Raw genomic sequence first — 21,165 nt, 5'->3', positions numbered from 1 at the left:
CACCCCTGGTTAAACCTCCCCATGTTACTTTAGATTCTATCTGGGACGCTGTAGCCCGCTTGGAGAAGATTTTCATGGGAAACAAGGTTTTGGTGGACAATTCGGCTCACACTAGGAAGGAAGGGATGAAAGGGAAAGAGATTCTGGGCAAAGGGGATGAAGAGGGAGATAAAGAAACCCACAGCAGGAAAGAAAGGGGAGGAAAGGCAGATGAGCCAGATGCTGGAAGCATGGGGGAGGGGAAGAAAGAGGGAAAGAAGCTAGATGGGGTTGAAGAGAAGAGATACATTGGTGTGGAAGAGGAAGATAGGGGAAATCTGGACACAGGAAGGTAACAGAAAGAGGGGAAATTAGTGCATGGGGCATAGGGACAGAGACATAAAGGGGACATGCCATGGGGATGGTATATGGACACGGGGGGGGGAGGGGGGCAATGCCAGATACATAGGGGAGATATTATAAATGGGGAAAATAAAAACACAGAAGCGAGATTGTTTGGGGACCGGGCTCGCAGGCTCCAGCGGCTTTACAATGTAAAGTGCCACGAAAGTAAGAGGGAGGGAGGTAGATAGATAGGCCGCGCAAGAGGATCTGAAGGGTGGTAGAAAGGAACAGATGGTAAAGGAGGAAGGGAAGGGTGGTGGTGGAAAGGAATAGAGCAGACATTGAAGGAGGGTAGAGAGGAACAGACCCTGAAGGGAAATGTGGAAGTCAGAGTGGGGAGAAGACACTGGAAGGGAAGAAGACAGATGCCAGACTATGGGGGAGCGGAGGGAAGAAGATGGGTGCTAGACCAATTGGGGGGGGGTGAAGGGAGAGGCACAGTAACAGCAAATGGAAGACGCAGAGAGAAGACACACAGTGAATGGAAGGAATTGAATGAGAAAATGAGGAAAGCAGAAACCAGACAACAAAGGTAGAAAAAAAAATTCTATTTATTTATTTATTTTTGCTTTAGGATAAAGTAGTATATTAGTTGTGTTAATAAAAAATTTATAAACAAAGCCCTGCCAGCTGAACATCTCTTTCTCTAGTTCATCAGCCACAACTTTGATTTATAAGGAAGGAATAGCTAAATATTGCAGTACTAAGGCTTATATGGATGCTGCGGGGATGGTGACAGGGCGGTGAAGGAAATGGTGGTGACGGGGCGGTGAAGGGGACGGTGGGCCAGGGACGGGGCAGTGACGGGGACAGATTTTTTTCCCATGTCATTCTCTAATCCACCCAAGGATAAAAAAAGAACATCTCACAAGGGGCCACATTAACCCAGAGGAATACTGGGCCCACTACGAAGCGCGCGAGGAGATGAATGAAGAAGGTGAATTCTGGGAACAATGGTCAAAAACAAGCACAACTATCTTAGACAAAATAGCTCCCAAACAAAACAGAACAAACCGCTCAAATAAATATAACAACTGGTTCGACTCCGAACTACAAAAAATGAAACAATCAATACGACGATTAGAAAGGATCTGGAACAAATCAGGTGAAATATCCGACAGGAATAATTGGAGATCAAACATAAAGGAATATAAACAACTGATAAAAGAAAAAAGGAAAAAATTCTACTCATCCAAAATATACACATCCAACACAAGTGCAAAAGGAATTAACACTCATGAATTGTTCAATCTAGTAAAAAATCTATTTGACACCACACGCCACAGTCAATCAACGCACGACATAAAACTTCCATCAGCAGACGAACTAGCACAACACTTTAACTCAAAAATTGTGAACCTAAGGAACAACTGCCCAACAAATAACACAGATGAACAGCAAATAGCAAACATACACGAAAACGAAACACCAGTGGACATGTATTGGAACTCCTTTCAGGACCTAGAATGGAATAACTTTATAAAACTCTACAACAAATATACCACATCAAACTGCATCCTAGATCCCTGTCCACCCAACATAATGAAAGCAGCCCCTTTAGACTTTAAGATAACACTATGGACTCATATGTCCAACAATTTCAAAAATGGAAAATTCCTATCAAAAAACGGTCACATTATAATCACCCCAATCCCAAAAAATCATAAACTACCCCTAACTTCAGCAACCAACTATAGACCAGTAGCATCTATCCCATTTTTCGTAAAAATAATGGAAGGCTTGGTACAAACCCAACTGATGGACTACCTAGATCGGTTCTCACTGCTACATGAAACCCAGTCAGGCTTCAGACCCCTGTTCAGTACTGAGATGGTGATAGCAGCAATCTTAGATTACCTCCGTAACTTATTTAGTAAGGGCCACAAAGCCTTAGTGATGCAATTCGACATGAGCTCAGCCTTCGACTTGGTAGATCACAAAAAATTACTACAATGTCTAGATTCAATCGGCATAGGAGGCAAAGTGCTGGACTGGTTCCGAGGTTTCCTTATGACCCGCACCTATCAAGTTCACTTCAATTACAACCTCTCTAAAACATGGAGAAACCCATCAGGCGTTCCACAGGGGTCCCCACTATCCCCACTACTCTTCAACGTCTATATAGCTTCACTAGGAACGAAGCTAACCCAGCGAGGCATAAAAGTATTCAGTTATGCAGACGACTTCACAATCATAATCCCGTTTACAACATCCCCCTCTGAAATCACCCCCACAGTAACTGAAGCGCTAAATACGATGGATCAATGGACCACAGATTTCAAACTGAAGCTCAATTCAGAAAAAACTAAATTCTTCATAGCCTCGCCACACGCACAGAATACGACAATACCATTACACGTTAACAATCTAAACTACCCCATTCAACCAACGATGAAGATTCTAGGAGTAATACTAGACCAAGGACTAACCATGAAAGACCACATAGACTCCTTAATCAAAAGAGGGTTTTTCACTCTCTGGAAACTTAAGTCCATTAAGGCGTACTTCCACACTTCAGCTTTCAGAATTCTAGTACAATCCCTAATACTAAACCACCTGGACTATTGCAACATCACCCATCTGACAATCCCCCAGAAGCAAATGCAAAGACTACAAATGATACAAAATGCAGCAGTCAGGATGATTTTCGGGCTTAAGAAGTCCGATCACATAACCCCTTCCTACCGACTCCTACACTGGCTACCGATGGAGGCGCGCACGAAGTTCAAGCTAGGATGTCTCTGCTTCAAAGTATTAAATGGTCTAGCCCCAAAATACATTACAGACCTCTTCTCATTCCCAACCAACAGACATGAAAGAAAAACACACCTGAAATTTGTCTCCCCACCAGCTAAAGGGTGCAAATATAAGAGACACCATCAACAATTGCTATCATATCAAGCAGCCATATGGGGTAAAGACCTAGAAAAATTAATTATGCACACAAACAACTATGAAGAATTCAGGAAACACCTAAAAACTTACCTATTCTTGAAATACCTAGGTAACGAACCGGAACATCAACCCCCCTCATAACATCACCACATACCTGAACGTGCAAACTGCTAACCCCAACCCCCAATCGCTAAATATGATCACTCTATGAACTTACGGAATATTCTACTTCTGTGTAAACAACTTGGCACTTCCTGGCCTTGCACCACACAAACTGACGTTAACATTATTAAAGTTATCAGATGTACACTGCTATATTATCTAATTCGTTGTACGAAATATACACTGCTATACTCTTTAATTAGCTGTTCGTAAAGTTTCACTTGATTGTATTTACAGTTTCTTTTATTGTAAACCGCCTAGAAGTCGCAAGATTGTTGGCGGTATATAAGAATAAAGTTATTATTATTATTATTATAATCCACGTCTTCCAGAGCTCCTCCACAGTGATGCCAGAGACAACAAATGTCTCAGAAATCACAGACTCAGTCTCAACAAAAATCTCAGCAGTCTTTTTGACTTCATCCAAGAGAGCTTATGCAGCATCATACAGCCTATTCCTCAAACTCTTCCTATAGGATGTTGTCTCATTCACTTCTACCAACGTTGGACCCTTATAACAGATCACTGTGTCTTCTAGGTAGTGAGACAGGGTTATGCCCTTTTGCCTCCATAAAAGACCTCCAAGAGCAGTCTTCTTTCAATTCCCATCAGACCACCCTCCTTCACCAGAAGCTCTTGATTCTCCTCCAGCTCAATGCCATTGAACAAGTACCTCTGCAGGAGAGAGGCCGAGGGTTATATTTCAAGTATTTCTTCATATAAAAAAAGACCAGAGGACTATCCAATTCTGGATCTCCACGCTCTCAACAAATACTTAGTGAAGGAGAAATTTTGCATGATCTCTCTGGGAACCCTGTTACCATTATTGGAGAAAAATGACTGGCTCTGCTCTTTATATCTCAAAGAAACCTACACACACATTCCCATCCTCCCAACCCACAGGAAATATCTTTGCTTTCAAGTAGGCACATGCCACTTCCAATACATGGTGTTTCCATTTGGTCTACGTCAGCATACAGAGTATTCACAAAATGTTTAGTTGTAGTGGCTGCAACACTCTTTTTTTGTGGCTTTCACTTGTTCCCTTATCTGGACAACTGGTTGATCAAAAAGCTCTTCTAGCCATGGATTCAACTATATGTCTTCTTAAACTTCTCATTTTTTCAGTCAATCACAAGAAATCCCATCTCCAACCCACTCAAATTCTAGAGTTCATTGAAGCACTTAAGAACATAAGAAGTTGCCTCCGCTGGGTCAGACCAGAGGTCCATCGCACCCAGCAGTCCGCACCCGCGCGACCCATCAGGTCCATGACTTGTCAGTGGTCCCTGAACTCATCCTATAACCTATCACTACTTCTATCTGTACCCCTTAATCCCCTTATCCTTAATTCCCTTATCCTTAAACCCACTTTGAATCCCTGTATTGTGTTCTGTTCAATCACAGCCTCCGGGAGTGCGTTCCATGTGTCCACCACCCTCTGGGTGAAGAAGAACTTCCTGGCATTGGTTCTAAACCTGTCCCCTTTCAGTTTCTCCGAAAGCCCCCTTGTATTTGTTGTTCCCCACAGTCTGAAGAATCTATCCCTATCTACCTTATCTATGCCTTTCAGGATCTTAAAAGTTTCTATCATGTCTCCTCTAAGTCTCCGCTTTTCCAGGGAGAAAAACCCAAGCTTTTCCAGCCTGTCGGCATATGAAAAGTTTTCCATACCTCTTATCATTTTCATCGCTTTTCTCTGGACCCCCTCAAGTATTGCCATGTCCTTCTTGAGGTACGGCGACCAATACTGGACACAGTACTCCAGATGCGGGCGTACCATTGCACAATACAGCGGCATGATGACTTCCTTCATCCTGGTCGTGATACCCTTCTTGATGATACCCAGCATTCTGTTGGCTTTCTTTGAGGCTGTCGCACATTGTGCTGATGCTTTCATTGTTGTATCCATCATCACCCCCAGGTCTCTTTCAAGGTTGCTTACCCCTAGCAATGATCCCCCCATTGCATAGCTGAACATCGGGTTCTTTTTCCCAACATGCATGACCTTGCATTTCTCTATATTAAAACACATCTGCCACTTTTTCGCCCACTCTTCCAGCTTCGTTAGGTCCCTTTGCAGGTCTTCACAGTCTTCCGTGGTTCTAACCCTGCTGCAGAGTTTGGTGTCATCCGCAAATTTGATAACCTCACATTTCGTCCCCGTCTCCAGATTGTTTATAAATATGTTGAACAGGAGCGGTCCCAACACCGACCCCTGCGGAACTCCGCTCGTGACCCATTGCCAGTCTGAGTATTGGTCCTTTACTCCAACCCTCTGTTTTCTGCCCGCCAACCAGTGTTTAATCCATCGGTGTACATCCCCCTCCACCCCGTGGTTCCACAGCTTCTTAAGCAGCCGTTTGTGGGGTACTTTGTCGAAGGCTTTTTGGAAGTCGAGGTAAATGATGTCTATGGGTTCCCCTTTGTCCATCTGGCTGTTTATTTCCTCAAAGAAGTGTAGTAAGTTCGTGAGGCATGACCTTCCCTTGCAGAAGCCATGCTGGCTCGCCCTCATCTGCCCATTCTTTTCTATGTGCTCGTAGATGCTGTCCTTGATCAGTGCTTCCATCATCTTTCCCGGAACCGAAGTCAAGCTCACCGGCCTGTAGTTTCCCGGGTCACCTCTCGATCCCTTCTTAAAGATAGACGTGACATTTGCTATTTTCCAGTCCTCCGGGATCTCCCCAGTTTTCAAGGATAGGTTACATATTTGCCGGAGTGTTTCTGCTATTTCCTTTCTCAGTTCTTTTAGCACCCGTGGGTGGATTCCGTCTGGACCCGGTGATTTGTCGCTTCTCAATCTATCTGTTGGAGGACGTACTCATGGTTTACCTCTATTCGCTCCAGCTTTCTAGACACTATACAAGCTCATGCCTTTCTACCACAGAGGCTCAACACTTTGGTGCGTCTTCTAGACCACAGTTCTTCAACCGCCGGTCCACGGAAAATTTCTGCCAGTCCGCACAGGGCCGGCGAGATCAAGTCGGCAGTTAAATTTCCTGCCGACTGCAGTTCCTGCTGACTAATGTTCCTCCCAGCCTCAGGCGATCAAGACAGGCTGCCGACGTCGGAGCCTTCCCTCTGTGAGTCTCGCCTGTTTGGAAACAGGAAGTTGAAACAAAATAAGCGGGACTCAGAGAGTGAAGGTCCCGATGTCGGCAGCCTGTCTTGATCGCCGCCTCTGCCGAGTTGCTGAAGAGGGCCGCGGGGAAGTTGCGATTAGAACGGAGAGAGCTGCAGATTCAGGTGCAGGTGGAGGGAGATGGTCAGCGTGTGCGAGCAAGATCCTGGGGAGCCTTCACAGTGGCTGTCTCCCCTCCCATCAGCTCTCCTACTTGCTAGGGCAGTGATTTACCGGCAACTTCCTGCAGGCAATTACTGAGAGCTGCTGGAAGGGGAGAAAGCCACTGTAGGAGGCTGGGAAGCTGCTGGATAAAGGGAGAGCTGTTACTGGACTTGAGAGAGTTAGAAGGAGAGATGCTGCTGGGAGGGGAGGAGGGAAAGGGATGGGAAGAGAGTTAATGTTGGATAGAGGGAGGAGGGAAGGGATAAGAAAGAGAGATGCTGGGAGGGGAGGAGGGAAAGGGATGGGAAGAGAGTTAATGCTGGATAGAGGGAGGAGGGAAGGGAGAAGAAGGAGAGATGCTGGGAGGGGAGGAGGGAAAGGGATGGGAAGAGAGTTAATGTTGGATAGAGGGAGGAGGGAAGGGAGAAGAAGGAGAGATGCTGCTGGAAGGGGAGGAGGGAAAGGGATAGGAAGAGAGTTAATGCTGGATAGAGGGAGGAGGGAAGGAAGAAGAAGGAGAGATGCTGCTGGGAGGGGAGGAGGGAAAGGGATGGGAAGAGTTAATGTTGGATAGAGGGAGGAGGGAAGGGAGAAGGAAAAAAAGGAAGGAGGGAAGGGAGAAAATAAAAAGGAAGGAAACAGCTGGCAGGGAGATTACAGGAGGGGAAGGGGGTCAGGGTGGAATGGAGAGATCAGATGAGGGAAAGGGGAGAGAGAGGAATGAGAAAGTAGAGAGACATTAATGCTGGAAAGGGGGTCAGCAAAGAAATGAGAGAGGGATAAAGATGCTAGATCTGGTGTAGGAGAGATAAAAATGAAGAAGGCAGTGAAGCTGGACTGAATGATGTAAAAAGGAGAGAGGAGGAACAGGCTGGATGGACAGGGAAGTGGGGCATAGAAAGAAGTCAGATACATATGGAAGGGGAAGAGGCCAGACATTGGATGGAACGGGCAGATGCTGGATTGAAGAGATAGGGCAGATGCTGGAAGGAAAAGAGTGAAAAGAAGATGAAAGCAGAAACCAGAGATAACAAAAGGTAGAAAAAAATAATTCTATTTCTATTTTGTCATTAGAATATATCAGATTTAAAATATATATCCTGCTAGAGACATAACTGGGGACTGCAGTATTCTGTTAGCATGATATTTCTATGTAGCATTCTATAATAACTTGGCTTGTTTCGGTTTTCTTGATAGTAGAGGGGATATATGTGAAGGGGAGGGGAGACAGGGGTTTTGTTGGTCCGTGCTCTTTATATTTGTATTTATAAAATCACAATTGTTCAGAATATTGTTTCTTTTTATACTTTAATAAAATACGTTCAATGTAAAATCATAATTGCGGCTTGTGCAGATGGGATCAGATGGTTTGTGGGGACCAAGCTCGCGGAGATGGGGCGTAAACGGGGTTTTTAAATTTTAGTCCTAGTAGTTTGCCGGTCCAAAAATAATTCTTTTATTTCTGCCGGTCCACGGGTGTAAAAAGGTTGAAGAACACTGTTCTAGACCACATGACATCTACAGTTCATGTCGCTTCATTTCCCATCTACATCTCAGAAAACCTCAGTGGGCACTCTCAACTCAATGGTCTCAAGCCACCGACAAGCTATCCCAATGACTGCACGTGACCTCAACACTTCGTCAATCACTTCAGTGGTGGTTATTGCAAATAAATCTGTTCAGAGGCCTTCTTTTCCACATTCCATCACATCAAAAAATATTGACGACGAATGCTTCCATGCTCAGTCGACGGTCTCCATACTCAAGGCAGCTGGAATCCTCAAAAGAAATCTCTTCCTATCAATCTCCTTAAACTTTGAGCAATCCAAAATGTTCTGTGCACATTCCAAGATCACCTCAATCTAGTAGTACTCATTTGAATGGACAACCAAATAACCATGTACTATGTGAACAAACATGGAGGCACAGGATCTTGCTCCCTTTGCCAAAAAGTGTTCAGAGTTTGGTCCTGGGTGATTCCACGCAACATATTACTCAAATCAGTTTATCTCACAGGGAAACGGAATGTCCTAACAGACAAGTTGAGCAGACTCCTACAACCTCACAAGCTGTCATTCACCTCAACTGTGTTACATCAAATATCTGTGGAATTGGAGACTCCAGAAGTGGTTCTCTTTGCTTCTCCTCACAATCACAAACTTCCAGTCTTCTATTCTAGAATCTACATTCCCAATTACTTGGAGTCTTCTGCCTTCCTCCTGGACTGGACAGACAAATTTCTATATGCTTTCTCTCCAATACCTCTAATCGGGAAGACCTTGTTCAAATTTTATCAAGAAGAGGCAACCATGATTGTCATAGTGCCCCATCATGCACTTCTGGATAAAAAGCCATTATCGGCACATCCTCCAGTTTCCAGATCCATGAAAGGCCTTTTTCATATCAAACAACCAGTCAAGCCTCCTTCAGTTGCTGGGATCTTAATGTTATACTTTCCACTCTGATGAAACCTCCATTTGAGCCACTCTCATCTTCATCTCTCAAGTTTCTGACTTGGAAAGTGGTCTTCCTAATCTGCATCACATCTGCGCATTGAGTCTGTGAACTTCAAGCGCTTGTGTCAGATCCACCTTATTCATCACTCTACCAAGGTAGGATGGTTCTTCACACTCATCTGAAGTTCCTCCCGAAAGTCATCTCAGAATTTCATCTGGACCAGTCTATAGTTCTCCCCATCTTCTTTCCAAGGCCACATTCTTATCTTGGGGAAGCCACACTCCAAACATTGAAACCGTAAGCATGCTCTTGCTTATTACTTGGGTCGAACCAAACCTCACAGAGCTTCCAATCAGCTGTTCTGACATTCGATCCAAACAGATTTGTAGCCCCAAATGCATCACTCTGCACTTCTTTGCATTGAATTTTAGTTGCCAGACCTTAGACCATCCTTCTAACTTTTGCAGATCCTTTTTCATGTTTTCCACTCGCTACGGGGTGTCCACTCTGTTACAAATCTTGGTATCATCTGCAAAAAGGCAAACCTTATTTTCTAACCCTTCGGCAATGAGAATATGCTGCCTGCTTGTCTTAACATAATAAAAAAAGGTTATGCCCACTTTTCTATTACTTCGATATATCCCTCTTATGTATTTAAAGCTGAGGGGTGTTATTGACCTCAGACCAGCAGCATAGTCAGGAATGATTTTTTTTAATAGGACTTAAAGTTAACATAGGTAGGCACATGGCAATGCAGATGTTGGCACCACTTTCAGTTCTCGTCTCGTTAGCCTATGCTATTGCCACTGTTTGAGTAAGCCTGACTCCAAACTATTTGGATAGTCAGGGTTGAGCATGACACATCCATGACTGTCTCTGCTTCTTACCCTTCTTAAAGGAAAGGAAGAGGAAGTTTTGAATTCTGCAAAGATGTAATTTTTTAAATATATTTTGTACCTCCATGTCATAGTATTAAACTTGTAGAAGAAGCTTCCCTATGATATTGGATGCACTTCTGCTTCCAAGAGTTGGTTTGCCATCATTGTTCATTTGTAAATCAAGCTTTTCATGTAATATACATTTATTTTAAATAAATATTTTTTTTATTTTTAGACTCCTGAGACTCTTCCTGGACATACCAAAGCAAAACATCCATACAGAGAAGATACAGAATGGCTCAAAGGACAACAAATAGGCCTAGGAGCATTTTCTTCTTGTTACCAAGCTCAAGATGTAGGAACTGGAACCTTAATGGCAGTTAAACAGGTAAATGTCTATATCAGTGTATCTCAAACTGTGTGCCTCCTGAGATTCCAAGTGTGTCACGGCACACTTAGGAGGAAGAGAGGCGCCTGCCAGCTGACTTCCCTACGGGGTACAGCGCCAGTGCTGCCCGATTTGCCGAAGGCCTGCATGCTTCCCCCTTCTCTTTAGCGTCCTCCAGCTTCCCCACTGGTCTCCTGGTCTCACCTTTAAAGCTAATTACAGCAGCCTGCAGAGGATCGCTCGTAGGTAAAATTATTTTATTTTCAATATAGTGATTGAAATATGTCAGTTTTGAGAATTTATATCTGCTGTGTGTATATGAAAAATGAATGGAAAAAAATTGCATTACAATTAGTAAGGGGATCTGGGGCAGAGCTTGGGTGGGCCTAGGGAGGTCTGTGGTTGGGGTACTCAGTTGATATTTGTTAGATTTAGGGGGTACTTAGCTTGAAGTAGTTGAGAAACACTGCTGTAGGCAATCAGCTGGCACCAGTGCCTCTCCTTTTCTCCAGCCCTCTTCCCTGCTGGCACCCCCTATTGGCGTCTCAGGGCCCATCTGGAGGGCCTCTGCATGCTCGGACGTCGACGTGATGATGTAATGCATGTGTGTGATGTCATCAAAGCGATGTCTGCACACTTCTGGATGCCTCAAGCTGTGGCCACTACCTTTAGTTTGCCCTGGCTCAAGAAAGTTTGCGAGACACTATGAAAACAAGTTATAGGCAGCAATTCTAAGTAAGGCCCTGTAAAGTAGTTTGCCAGTTTCATTGAACATGGGATGGTAATTTCAGCAACTTTCTTATTTTTTTGTATTTAGTATCTCTTTTGTTTGTTTGTATTTTCTTCTTCACTTTTTTATTCTGTTACGGTGTTATTATCCAGAATCTGGGGAAAGGCTTCTTCAGAGTTCTGCATTATGATGATCAGCATTTTCTACGTGCTGTGAAGGAGAAGCTAGAGCAAGAAAAAATTGTTGGATAAGTGGGCTCATGCCCAACGAGTGCTGCTTAATCTCACTTTTAGTTAGCAGCACATTAAGCGGTTGTTCTGCCATGTTGTTGCTTACAGCAGTTTATCTCATTAGAAAAATGACATAGAGAATTCACCTTCTTTTAGATATTTCTTACAGTAGCAATAATATACTTTTCTCTTGAATGGGATTAATCTGATGGAATTAGAGTAAGGTTCCTGTAATACTTGCTCTGTCAAAGGCTCTATTACTTCTGGTGCAGTTACAACTAGTTACTGCCTGGGCTTTCCCCCAGGAAGTTGCCTGAGGTCTTGTCAAATGAGCAGACAGTCCTTCTGGAGCCATCTTCTGGTTAAGAATATACACTGCCTCTGGTTAAGATCCTAATGCAGCAGTACATCTTGCAGCGACATGCAAATCTCCCTGCAAGAAGCATATAACATCCAACTGAAAGAAGACAGAACTGCCATGTAAGCCATAGAAGAATTAAAAGCTACTCCTTGATAAAGACCTTCTTGCAGAAATACTATAATAGATTGACATTTCAGTATGCCAAAGAGATCAACTATGCTCTGAACACCAGCATTTAAAAATTTGCTGCACATGGATGCATATTAGGAATGTAGAACTTCTGCAGGCTTTGAAAAAGGTAGTAGTGACCAACGCCTAGTAGTCCTAGTGCTTCAAGCATCACCTCTCGAGGGCCAAGCCTTAAGCCATAAAGGATCTATATGTTTTATTACATCTGAACCCTAACCCCTTGAAAAGGGGACTGGAAGACTTGCCAACAAACAGATTGGGTTTGTGTTCAGGGGCAGCAGAGCAATCCAGAGCCACTAAAATGACTATAAATGAGTGCTTTTCTGCCTTTTGAAGGACTCTGCTGATTAGAGGCTCTTGTTAAGGCCAAAGTTGTACCAATACATTAGTCCCTACTGATCCAAACTCCTTTCTACAGATGGAGAGGATACTTTGCATTCTTCCATGTCACCATCAAATCAAAGAGTTGTGGTTTGCAGTGTTCTACAAGGAGCTGAAAGGCTGAAGGCATAACTTCCACTCCTCTAGGTTCAGAGAATGACAGCTGAGAAAATCCACTTGTACATCCTCCACTAAGAGACTGAGTTCTGCCCAGCTGCTTATTGGTATATCAAGTCATAAATAATAAATATCCAGCTGATTTCTGCACTATTGTATCACTCCTAATCCTATCCTGCTTGTTGAGATAGGCCTCTGTGTCCCATTGTCAGACATAACTGGAATCGCCTTTTCCTGTAACAACAGGAGAAATTGCTGCAAATCTAGGTGAATGAACCTTTTTTCTAAGCAGTCCCCAGTGTTTTTCTTCAACCAAAGCACCTGTGCAATTCACCTGAGGCATTGGGTCCTCCAAACCTCCAGATTTCCATTAGTGACAACCACCCGATCAGGAGGATCTAGATTCTAAGAACTCCTTTGTGAAGACGATCCAGATATCCATAAGAAAGCATCTTGCTTTGTATATCTGACAAGAGCAGGAGTCAGTCCTCAAATTCCTGAGAATAAGGAAATGTGAACCCTTAACCCTGCATTGCTGCCTTGACCTGTGGAACTTAAAAGTAGTTCCTGGCCCAGGGAACTCTTTGTACACAAAACTCCCCCTTTTGAGCCTGAAACTTTCCCTTCACTTATGGTGTAATGAAAACAGCCCCCTTCTTGGTATCAAAGCAGACCCTAGGGTACTCCAGGGACAAGCTGACCTTTGGCATAGTTCACCACACAATCTAGACCAGGGGTGCCCATACTTTTTGGGCTTGCGAGCTACTTTTTAAATGACCAAGTCAAAATGATCTACCAACAATAAAATTTAAAAAAAAACACAGCACACTGTACGCATAGAAAATGTTAATTATCATTCCTATTCCAGGGTTTTTCAAAGAGGTCAAAGCAGATGACTCTATGCACTATCACCTCAGTAACAACCATACAAAAATAGACAAATATACCCCCCTCCCTTTTTACTAAACCACGATAGCAGTTTTTAGCACAGGGAGCTGCGCTAAATGCCCAGCGCTGCTCTCGCCACTCATAGGCTCCCTGCGCTAAAAACCTCTATTGCGGTTTAGTAAAAGGGGGCCATAGTGCAAAATATAGACAGCAGATATACATTCAGACACATTTTGATCACTAAATTTAAAAATAAAATCATTTTTCCTACCTTGTCTGGTGATTTCATGAGTCTCTGGTTGCACTTTCTTCTTCTGACTGTTCATCCAATCTTTCTTCCCTTCCTCTCCTCCAGACCTCATTCCTTCCCCCTGCCCTTTCTTTCTCTCTCCCTCCCTTTCTTTTTTTTCTGTTTCTCTGCTTTCCTTCTGTCTCCCTGCCTGCCCTTTTTCTTTCTTTCTCCCTGCCCTCCCCCAAGCCACTGCCACTGCCATTGCCATCGGGGACCAGGACCCAAACGCCACCAATAACAGGCCCCAAGCTCTCCCTGCTTTGGCCAACCAGCATTCCTCTCCCCGACGTCAATTTTGCCGTCGGGAAGAGGAAGGCTGATCAGCCCAAGATCGTGATCAACCTATTGGGGGAAATGCTGCTGGGTCCTGCCTTCGCGGAAATAGAAAGTAGGCAGGACCCGGCAGGAAGAAGAACAAATGCTTCACTAACCTGTCTCCCGCATTAGCCCGTAGCGAACGCTTGCTTCAGGGCTCTCAACATGTGCGTGCCGGCTTTCCTTCTCCACCCCCCCACACCCCCGGACATAACTTCCGGTTTCGGAGGGAAGAGAAGAGAAGCCGGCACGCACACGTTAGAGCCCGGAGCATAAGTTCGCTACGGGCTGAAATCTCCAAGCCGGTTTTTTTAATGTACAGCAGCGGCAGATGACAGCTGTGCGGACCGCCCAGCTAAAAGGCCCTAGGAAGAACACTGGAGAGGAAGGCTGATCGGCCCGTAGATCAGGATGGCAACACGAGTCTATCACGGAGTCTGGTATGGGCTCCGCGATCGACTCACGTTGCCTTCCTGAGCTACTGGTCGATCGCGATCGACGTATTGGGCACCCCTGATCTAGACATTACTACAGGAGAATCACCTTGGCTGTTGCCAACTGTGAATCTATGTATTGGCTCAAATCAGCTAATCATTACATTAGTGATTTCTATTCCGCCATTACCTTGCGGTTCAAGGCGGATTACATAAGAATTGTTATGATATTAAAAAGTACATATGGAATAGTACAGGTGAACTAAATTCCCTATTTGTGGAAATGCATGGCTGCTATTGCCATAACTTTGAGAAAGGTCCTGGGCACAGTTGCTTGATGGAAGGCCCTGAATTGAAAATGCTTGTACAAGATGCAAGAAACACTGATCATAATATGGAAATAAGTATTGCAAGGTCTAGCAAAGTTGGCAATTTCCCTGTCTTAACAGAGGAGATTACTAATGACAAAATCTCCATTTTCAAAGTGTGAGATCACAGGGAGGCACTGAGTAGTGTAGCGAGAGTAGTAGGTGCCTGGGGCAGTTACGCTCACGCCCTCTTCTCTCTCCCTCCACCCTGCACCTTCTCTTGCCCCATATCTCTTTAACTTTACCGGCATGGGCAGTATCTCCAATTTGCTGCCCATGTTGGCCTTGGTTCTCCCTCTGATGAACCTAGGCTAGTGCGAGCAGCAGATTGGAGATGCTGCTTGCGCCAGTGAAGAGTTAGAAGTACGGGTGAAAGGGAAGGCATGTGCATAGCGAGGGGGACAGAGAGGAGGAGAGGTGCCAGTGCCGCCACCACCAAGATGGTGCCCATGATGGTCTGCTGCCCCTCCCTCCCCTTTACTACTACATTGGAGACATTGACCTTTTTAAAGTCCAGAATAAGATGGAATGTGCTCTCTTACTTAAGAACATAAGAATAGCCTTACTGGGTCAGACCAATGGTCCATCAAGCCCAGTAGTCCGTTCTCACGGTGGCCAATCCAGGTCACTAGTACCTGGCCAAAACCCAAAGAATAACAATATTCCATGCTACCGATCCAAGGCAAGCAAAGGCTTCTCCCATGTCTTAGTAACAGACTATGGACTTTTCCTCCAGGAATTTGTCCAAACCTTTTTTTTTTTTTTTTTTTTTTTTTATATATAATATTTCTTTATTGAGCAAACCATCAAACATGAAACAGAACAAAGTACAGAAACATCCAGCAATCCAGCAGAAAACGCCCATCCGGGCGTACACAAGACAAAGAAGAAAAGCATAAGGAATATCAGATTGCTCATAAAACAAGTGGAGCTCAAAACAGTTTTTCTATTGAACACCCTCCAAAGTCCCCCCATAACCCAATGAGACATCCCAACACCAGAGCCCTCAGTACTATGTAGCAGAAACAATGGGGTCTACCCCCCCATCCCCCCCACCCACCCCTGCCCCCGACCTGTGAGAGACATAGACAAAATAAACAAATAAACAAACAAAACAACGTTGACAAAGGAGAAGCCCATGAGAGACAGAATAGAAACCTGCAAGAAAAGGGAGAACCAAGTCCAACGGAGAGAAGAGGAGAACAAGAAAGAGATTGAGAGAGGAATCCCGCAACAGAATCTATAGGAAAAAAGGCCCAATACAGATTAACAATTTAATAGGAGACTCCGCTCACGGTGGGAAAGGGTCAGCCAATACTCCTCCCATATATCCTGAAATCGAGACCACCTGCGTTCATCCCTAGTGCCCGCAGTTCGTCTTTCCAAGAGCGCAAGGTCATAAAGAGACCCCTGCCATCGAGAGAAAGAGGGAGCATGCGGCTCTCGCCAGAAAGTCAAAATGGCTTTCTTAGCCAACAAAAGGGCCTTGTAAATCAGCTGCCGCTGCCCAACAGTGCAACCAAGAAGCTCCGTCTCCTGGTAAAAAAGAGCTATACAGGGGTTACAGCTCGGCAGTCCCGGAACCAACGAGGACAAATAGGACCAGATACGCTGCCAGAAGGCTCCCACATAAGAGCAGTCCCAAAACATGTGCCCCAGGGAAGCAGGATTTGCCGAACATTTGGGACACCCCGCGTGATCTGCAATACCGGCCCGGTGTGCTCTATGAGGGGAGATAAAAGCCCTGTTAATGAATTTATATTCCTGTTCCCTATGTAGCATATTACAGGATATGGCGCGCACACTGACAAAACAGCGAGATACTAAGTCAGACGAAACCATGCAGCCCAAGTCAGCACTCCACGCCCCTGCCAACCAATCAGCCCGTTCGGTCAATAAAGGGGGGCCCAAAACATTGACATAATATCGCAGACATGGTGCCGCATCGTCCCCCAATGCCAAACATTTCCTCAAGTCCCTTGCCACCGTGCCGCTCAAACGACTCCCAGAGAGGCTGAGAACATAATGACGTAGCTGGAGGTAGCCAAAAGCATCCACCCCATCCAGCTTATACAGGGATCCCAATTCGGCCGAGGAAAGAAGAGTGCCACTATCAGAAAGAGCATCCCCCAGTCTACGGATTCCATGTGCATGCCAAGTCCGAAACACTCTGCTGTGACTTCCCGGTGGAAAGTGTAAGTTACCCACCAGCGGGAGTAGAGGAGTGGTAGTAGAGTTTATGCCCATATGTTTACACAATAATTTCCAAATGTGTCTCATATAGGCCCAAACAACATGTCCCCTGTAGGCAGAGTCCAACAGGGCAGCAGGAGCATGTAGTAAAAACAGCCCAGAGATAGGATGTAAAAAATCCCTGTCCACTGAAAACAGCAAAAAAGAGGAGCTCTCCATACACCAGTCCCGAAGCAGTCGAGCCCCACATGCCAGATTATAGGCGCGAAGGTCAAGCAGTCCAAATCCCCCCTGCGACTCTGGCAACATCAAAATACGTAAAGAAAGCCGAGGCCTGCGCCCTCGCCATAAGAAAGTCCTCAAGGCACCGTACAGCCGATCTATGTCCCTGGTCCGTAACCACAGCGGAAGAGTTTGAAGCAGATACAGCCACCGTGGGACAATCATCATGTTATATAAGAATATACGCCCCGCAAGGGACACCGGCAAATCGCCCCACAATCGGAGTAGCTCCACCGTGCCCCGCAGCAATGGCTTCACGTTGATCTCATAGAGTCGTGGGAGGGAAGACGGTATCAAAACCCCCAAGTATTTTACCTGCTGTGAAGCTTCCCGGAGCGGGAACTCAGCCCATGAATGCGGGATACTAATATGAAGAGGGAGCGCCTCCGATTTAGACACATTGAGTTTGAGTCCCGAGATCTCCCCAAACCGACAAAACGTCTCCAGTAATCTAGGGAGGCCGGAGACCGGGTCAGTCAACATTACCATAATATCATCAGCAAAAGCCATACAGCGCAAAGAGGAGTTTCGCAGTTCTACCCCAACTATCTGAGAATGACATCTAAGGGAAATCAATAAGGGCTCCAGAAACAATATATAAAGCAAAGGGGATAATGGGCAGCCCTGGCGAGTGCCCCGCTGGAGCACAAAATCCGGAGAAGCCACTCCATTAACCAAGACGGCCGCCACTGGACGGGAGTAAAGGGCCCCAAGAGCTCTCATAAAAAACCCGTCCAGCCCATAGTGGCGCAGTAAAGGGAAAAGGAAGGCCCACTCCACCCTATCAAAGGCTTTTTCGGAGTCAAAACTAATAGCCAGCGCTGGTTGCTTCCGAGAATCACAATGGGCCAGAGCAAGGAGGAGCTTCCTAACATTATGACAAGCTAATCGTCCCCTCACAAACCCTACTTGATCTACACCCACCAAAGAGGGAATAAACTGGGCTAAACGGTTGGCCAGAACCCGAGCTAAAATTTTTAGATCAACATTAATAAGCGAGATAGGCCTGTAGGAGCCCACCAGTAAGGGGTCTTTTCCCGGTTTAGGCAATACAGTAATGAGCGCTCGATTTGCTCCCGGAGGAAACTGCCCCACCTCTGCCACACTGGCGAAATAGCCCCGCAACGGATCTGCCACATACCCCTGAAGGAGGCGATAGAATTCTCCCCCAAAGCCATCCGGACCTGGAGATTTACAGAGGGGAAGATGCTTGATAACCTCCAGCACCTCCTCTCTGGTTACATGGGAGGCCAATACGTCTGATTCCGTCGTCGACAATTTGGGTAAGGGCAACGAATCCAAAAATGCGCAAATTGGAGCCTCTTGACCTACTACTTCCGCCGTGTATAAAGATCTATAAAAGGTAACAAATAGCCGCTCCATCTGAGACTGCTCCGTGACCAATCGTCCCCCATCATCTTTAAGCGCGGTAATTAAGGTGGCACCCCCGCCTCGCCTTAGTCATCTGGGCCAGCATTCTACCTGGCCGGTTACCAAAACGGTATAAGCGGTACTTATAATAAAAAAGGGTTTTGTGGGCTCTCTCATGAAGGAGTGCATGAAGTGCTGACTGGGCCGCCTGGAAGGCATGCTTATGAGACAGGGTAGGATTCCGAAGAACCAAAAGTCTACTGTCCCGCACCTTGCGTTCAAGAACCAAGATTTTTTCCGCAAGCATTTTCCTACGGCGCGCGCAATAAGCTATCACCGCCCCTCGGAGCACCGCCTTAGCTGCCTCCCAAAACAGAGTTCCATTTTCTACATGGACCCCATTAAATTCCACATAATCCCGCCACTGCTGTTCCAAATAGGATTTAAAATCCGGGTCCGAATAAAGCGCTAGCGGGAATCGCCAGTGCCTCCCTCCCCCCCGGGCTCCCTCCGAGAGTCCAATATCCATCCACACCAAAGTATGATCCGAGATAGCCAGTACCCCAATCTCAGCCGCATGAACCGCATAGAAGGAGGAGCGTGAGAGAAAAATGTAATCTATTCGAGATGAGGAACCATGCACTTTAGACGTGTGAGTGAAATCCTGCTCCCCTGGGTGTAGAGTCCGCCAGACATCCACTAGATCTAAGGCCTCCAGCCAAGCAGCCAGCCCATTATCGGTCCTACCGGAGGTGGATAGAGATCCCTTAGAAGAATCCAGAAGCGGGTCCAATATAGAATTAAAATCTCCCAAAAAGATTTTCTGAGACTCATGAATTTGTGAAACAGACAGCAGTACCCCCAACAATTTCTTGTAGAAGGACCGCTGTGCACTGTTGGGAGCGTAAACAGACACCAGGATTACAGGGCGCTGATGGAGGGAACCCTGAACAATAACATAGTGGCCCTCTGGATCAGAAAGGACCCTGGATGCGGTATAGGACACTGATTTGCGGATCAACAGTGCCACTCCAGCCTTGGCGTTAGATGAGGAGGCCGAGTAACACTGCCCCACCCAGGATTGACACAATTTACCATGTTCCCGTTCAGTGAGCTTAGTCTCCTGTAGGCCAACTATGTCCGCCTGATGTCTAGCTAGGCACTGTAAGATCTTAGTTCTCTTGATAGGAGAATTAATACCTGCGACATTCCAAGACACACATCTCAAACCCTTCTTAACAGGCATAAAAGAGAAAAAAAGAACCAGAGATACCAAAAGAGAAAAAGAGCACAAAACAGCTGCCGAGGGTCCCAGCCCATCCCCCAGCAGCCCAGTCCCCACCTCAAGTCCCCACAGGAATCAACCACAAACACACAGGTCAGGAGCCCCTCCCCACCCCCCCCTCCAAAACTCCCCCCTCCCTCCTCCCCCCAGCATACCAAAACCCACAGCCTCAACAACCCCCGCACCAAACCCCCCAGTCCCATCCACAACCACACCCCCCTCCCCCCACCCCAACCCCCACTCCAAGAACCCCCTCCCCCCTCCCACACCCACCAATGCACTCCACACCACCACTCCAGAGAGGGGAAACCAAAGGGCCCAAAGTCCCACCCCCGCCCCAGCCTCCATAACATCCACCAAGCCCGAAGTATTCAACCAAAGCCCCTATGGAGAGCCCAGGTGCCCAGATAAGTAACACAGAACCGGGAGAGAAACAACTCATTCAGAACCCAGCCAGGAACCCAAGCTATACAATAATACTCCCCTTAGGGAGGAGCCACAAACCGGATACCGGCACAACATGTGCAAAAGAACAGTGCCAAGGAGGATAACACCCGCGTCTCGCAGGCTACCCCACACAAATCAAACTGAGGAAGCAAAAGTAACGTCATAGGATCTCAGGTGCCGGACCCCAGATCCGGGTACCATAGAAGCAGTTGCGCTCTGGCCGCCGCACTGGTATCAAAAAGATGGGGCTGTCCCTCATAGATCACCCGAAGTTTAGCCGGGAACTGCAGCGTGAAGCGTAGCTTTTTCTCAGTGAGTTGCTTGCAGACAGACGAAAAACCCCTCCTCAAAGAGGCCACCTGTGCAGAGTAATCCTGAAAGATGAGGATGCGCTGGTTCTGAAATTGTAAATCTTTGCGCTGGCGATAGTTGCGGAGGAGAAGGTCCTTGATGGCAAAGTTCAAAATGCGAAGAATCACCACACGTGGTCTGGTCGCCCCCTCTTGCCTTCGTCCCAGCCGGTGCGCTCTTTCTATACGCAGGGGTCCCAGGCCCCGCGTGCCCAGCAGCTCCGCCGCCAACCAAGTTTCCAGCGTGGGAAGCAAATCTCCGTCTTGCACAGATTCAGGGACCCCCACCAGGCGCAGATTGTTCCGTCTGGAGCGATTCTCCAGATCCTCCAGTTTTTCCTCAAAGTGTCCCACTTTGCATTGCAACTGCTTAACTTCAGTTTGCAACGTGACAAGGGAATCTTCTGCAGCTCCAACCCTCTGTTCCACCTCAGCGACCCGGGAGTTAAAGTCGTTCACCGTTGTAGATAAGGTATCCA

General features: G+C 46.2%; 1 protein-coding gene across 1 annotated transcript in view; it reads left to right on the top strand.

Moving 5' to 3' along the window:
• The window catches only part of MAP3K1 (mitogen-activated protein kinase kinase kinase 1), a 212,254-nt gene that overhangs the window by 134,064 nt on the left and 57,025 nt on the right, over window positions 1-21,165 (top strand). Inside the window, exon 13 of the mRNA XM_033957630.1 lies at window positions 10,301-10,453. Coding sequence (XP_033813521.1) covers window positions 10,301-10,453 — 153 coding nt within the window. The remainder of the gene's footprint in view (window positions 1-10,300; window positions 10,454-21,165) is intronic.

Source organism: Geotrypetes seraphini, chromosome 1 (genome assembly GCF_902459505.1).
Source record: "Geotrypetes seraphini chromosome 1, aGeoSer1.1, whole genome shotgun sequence".
NCBI classification, from domain to species: Eukaryota; Metazoa; Chordata; class Amphibia; order Gymnophiona; family Dermophiidae; genus Geotrypetes; species Geotrypetes seraphini.
The sequence above is the reverse complement of the archived record's forward strand: the minus strand, read 5'-3'. Positions and strand labels throughout refer to the sequence as shown.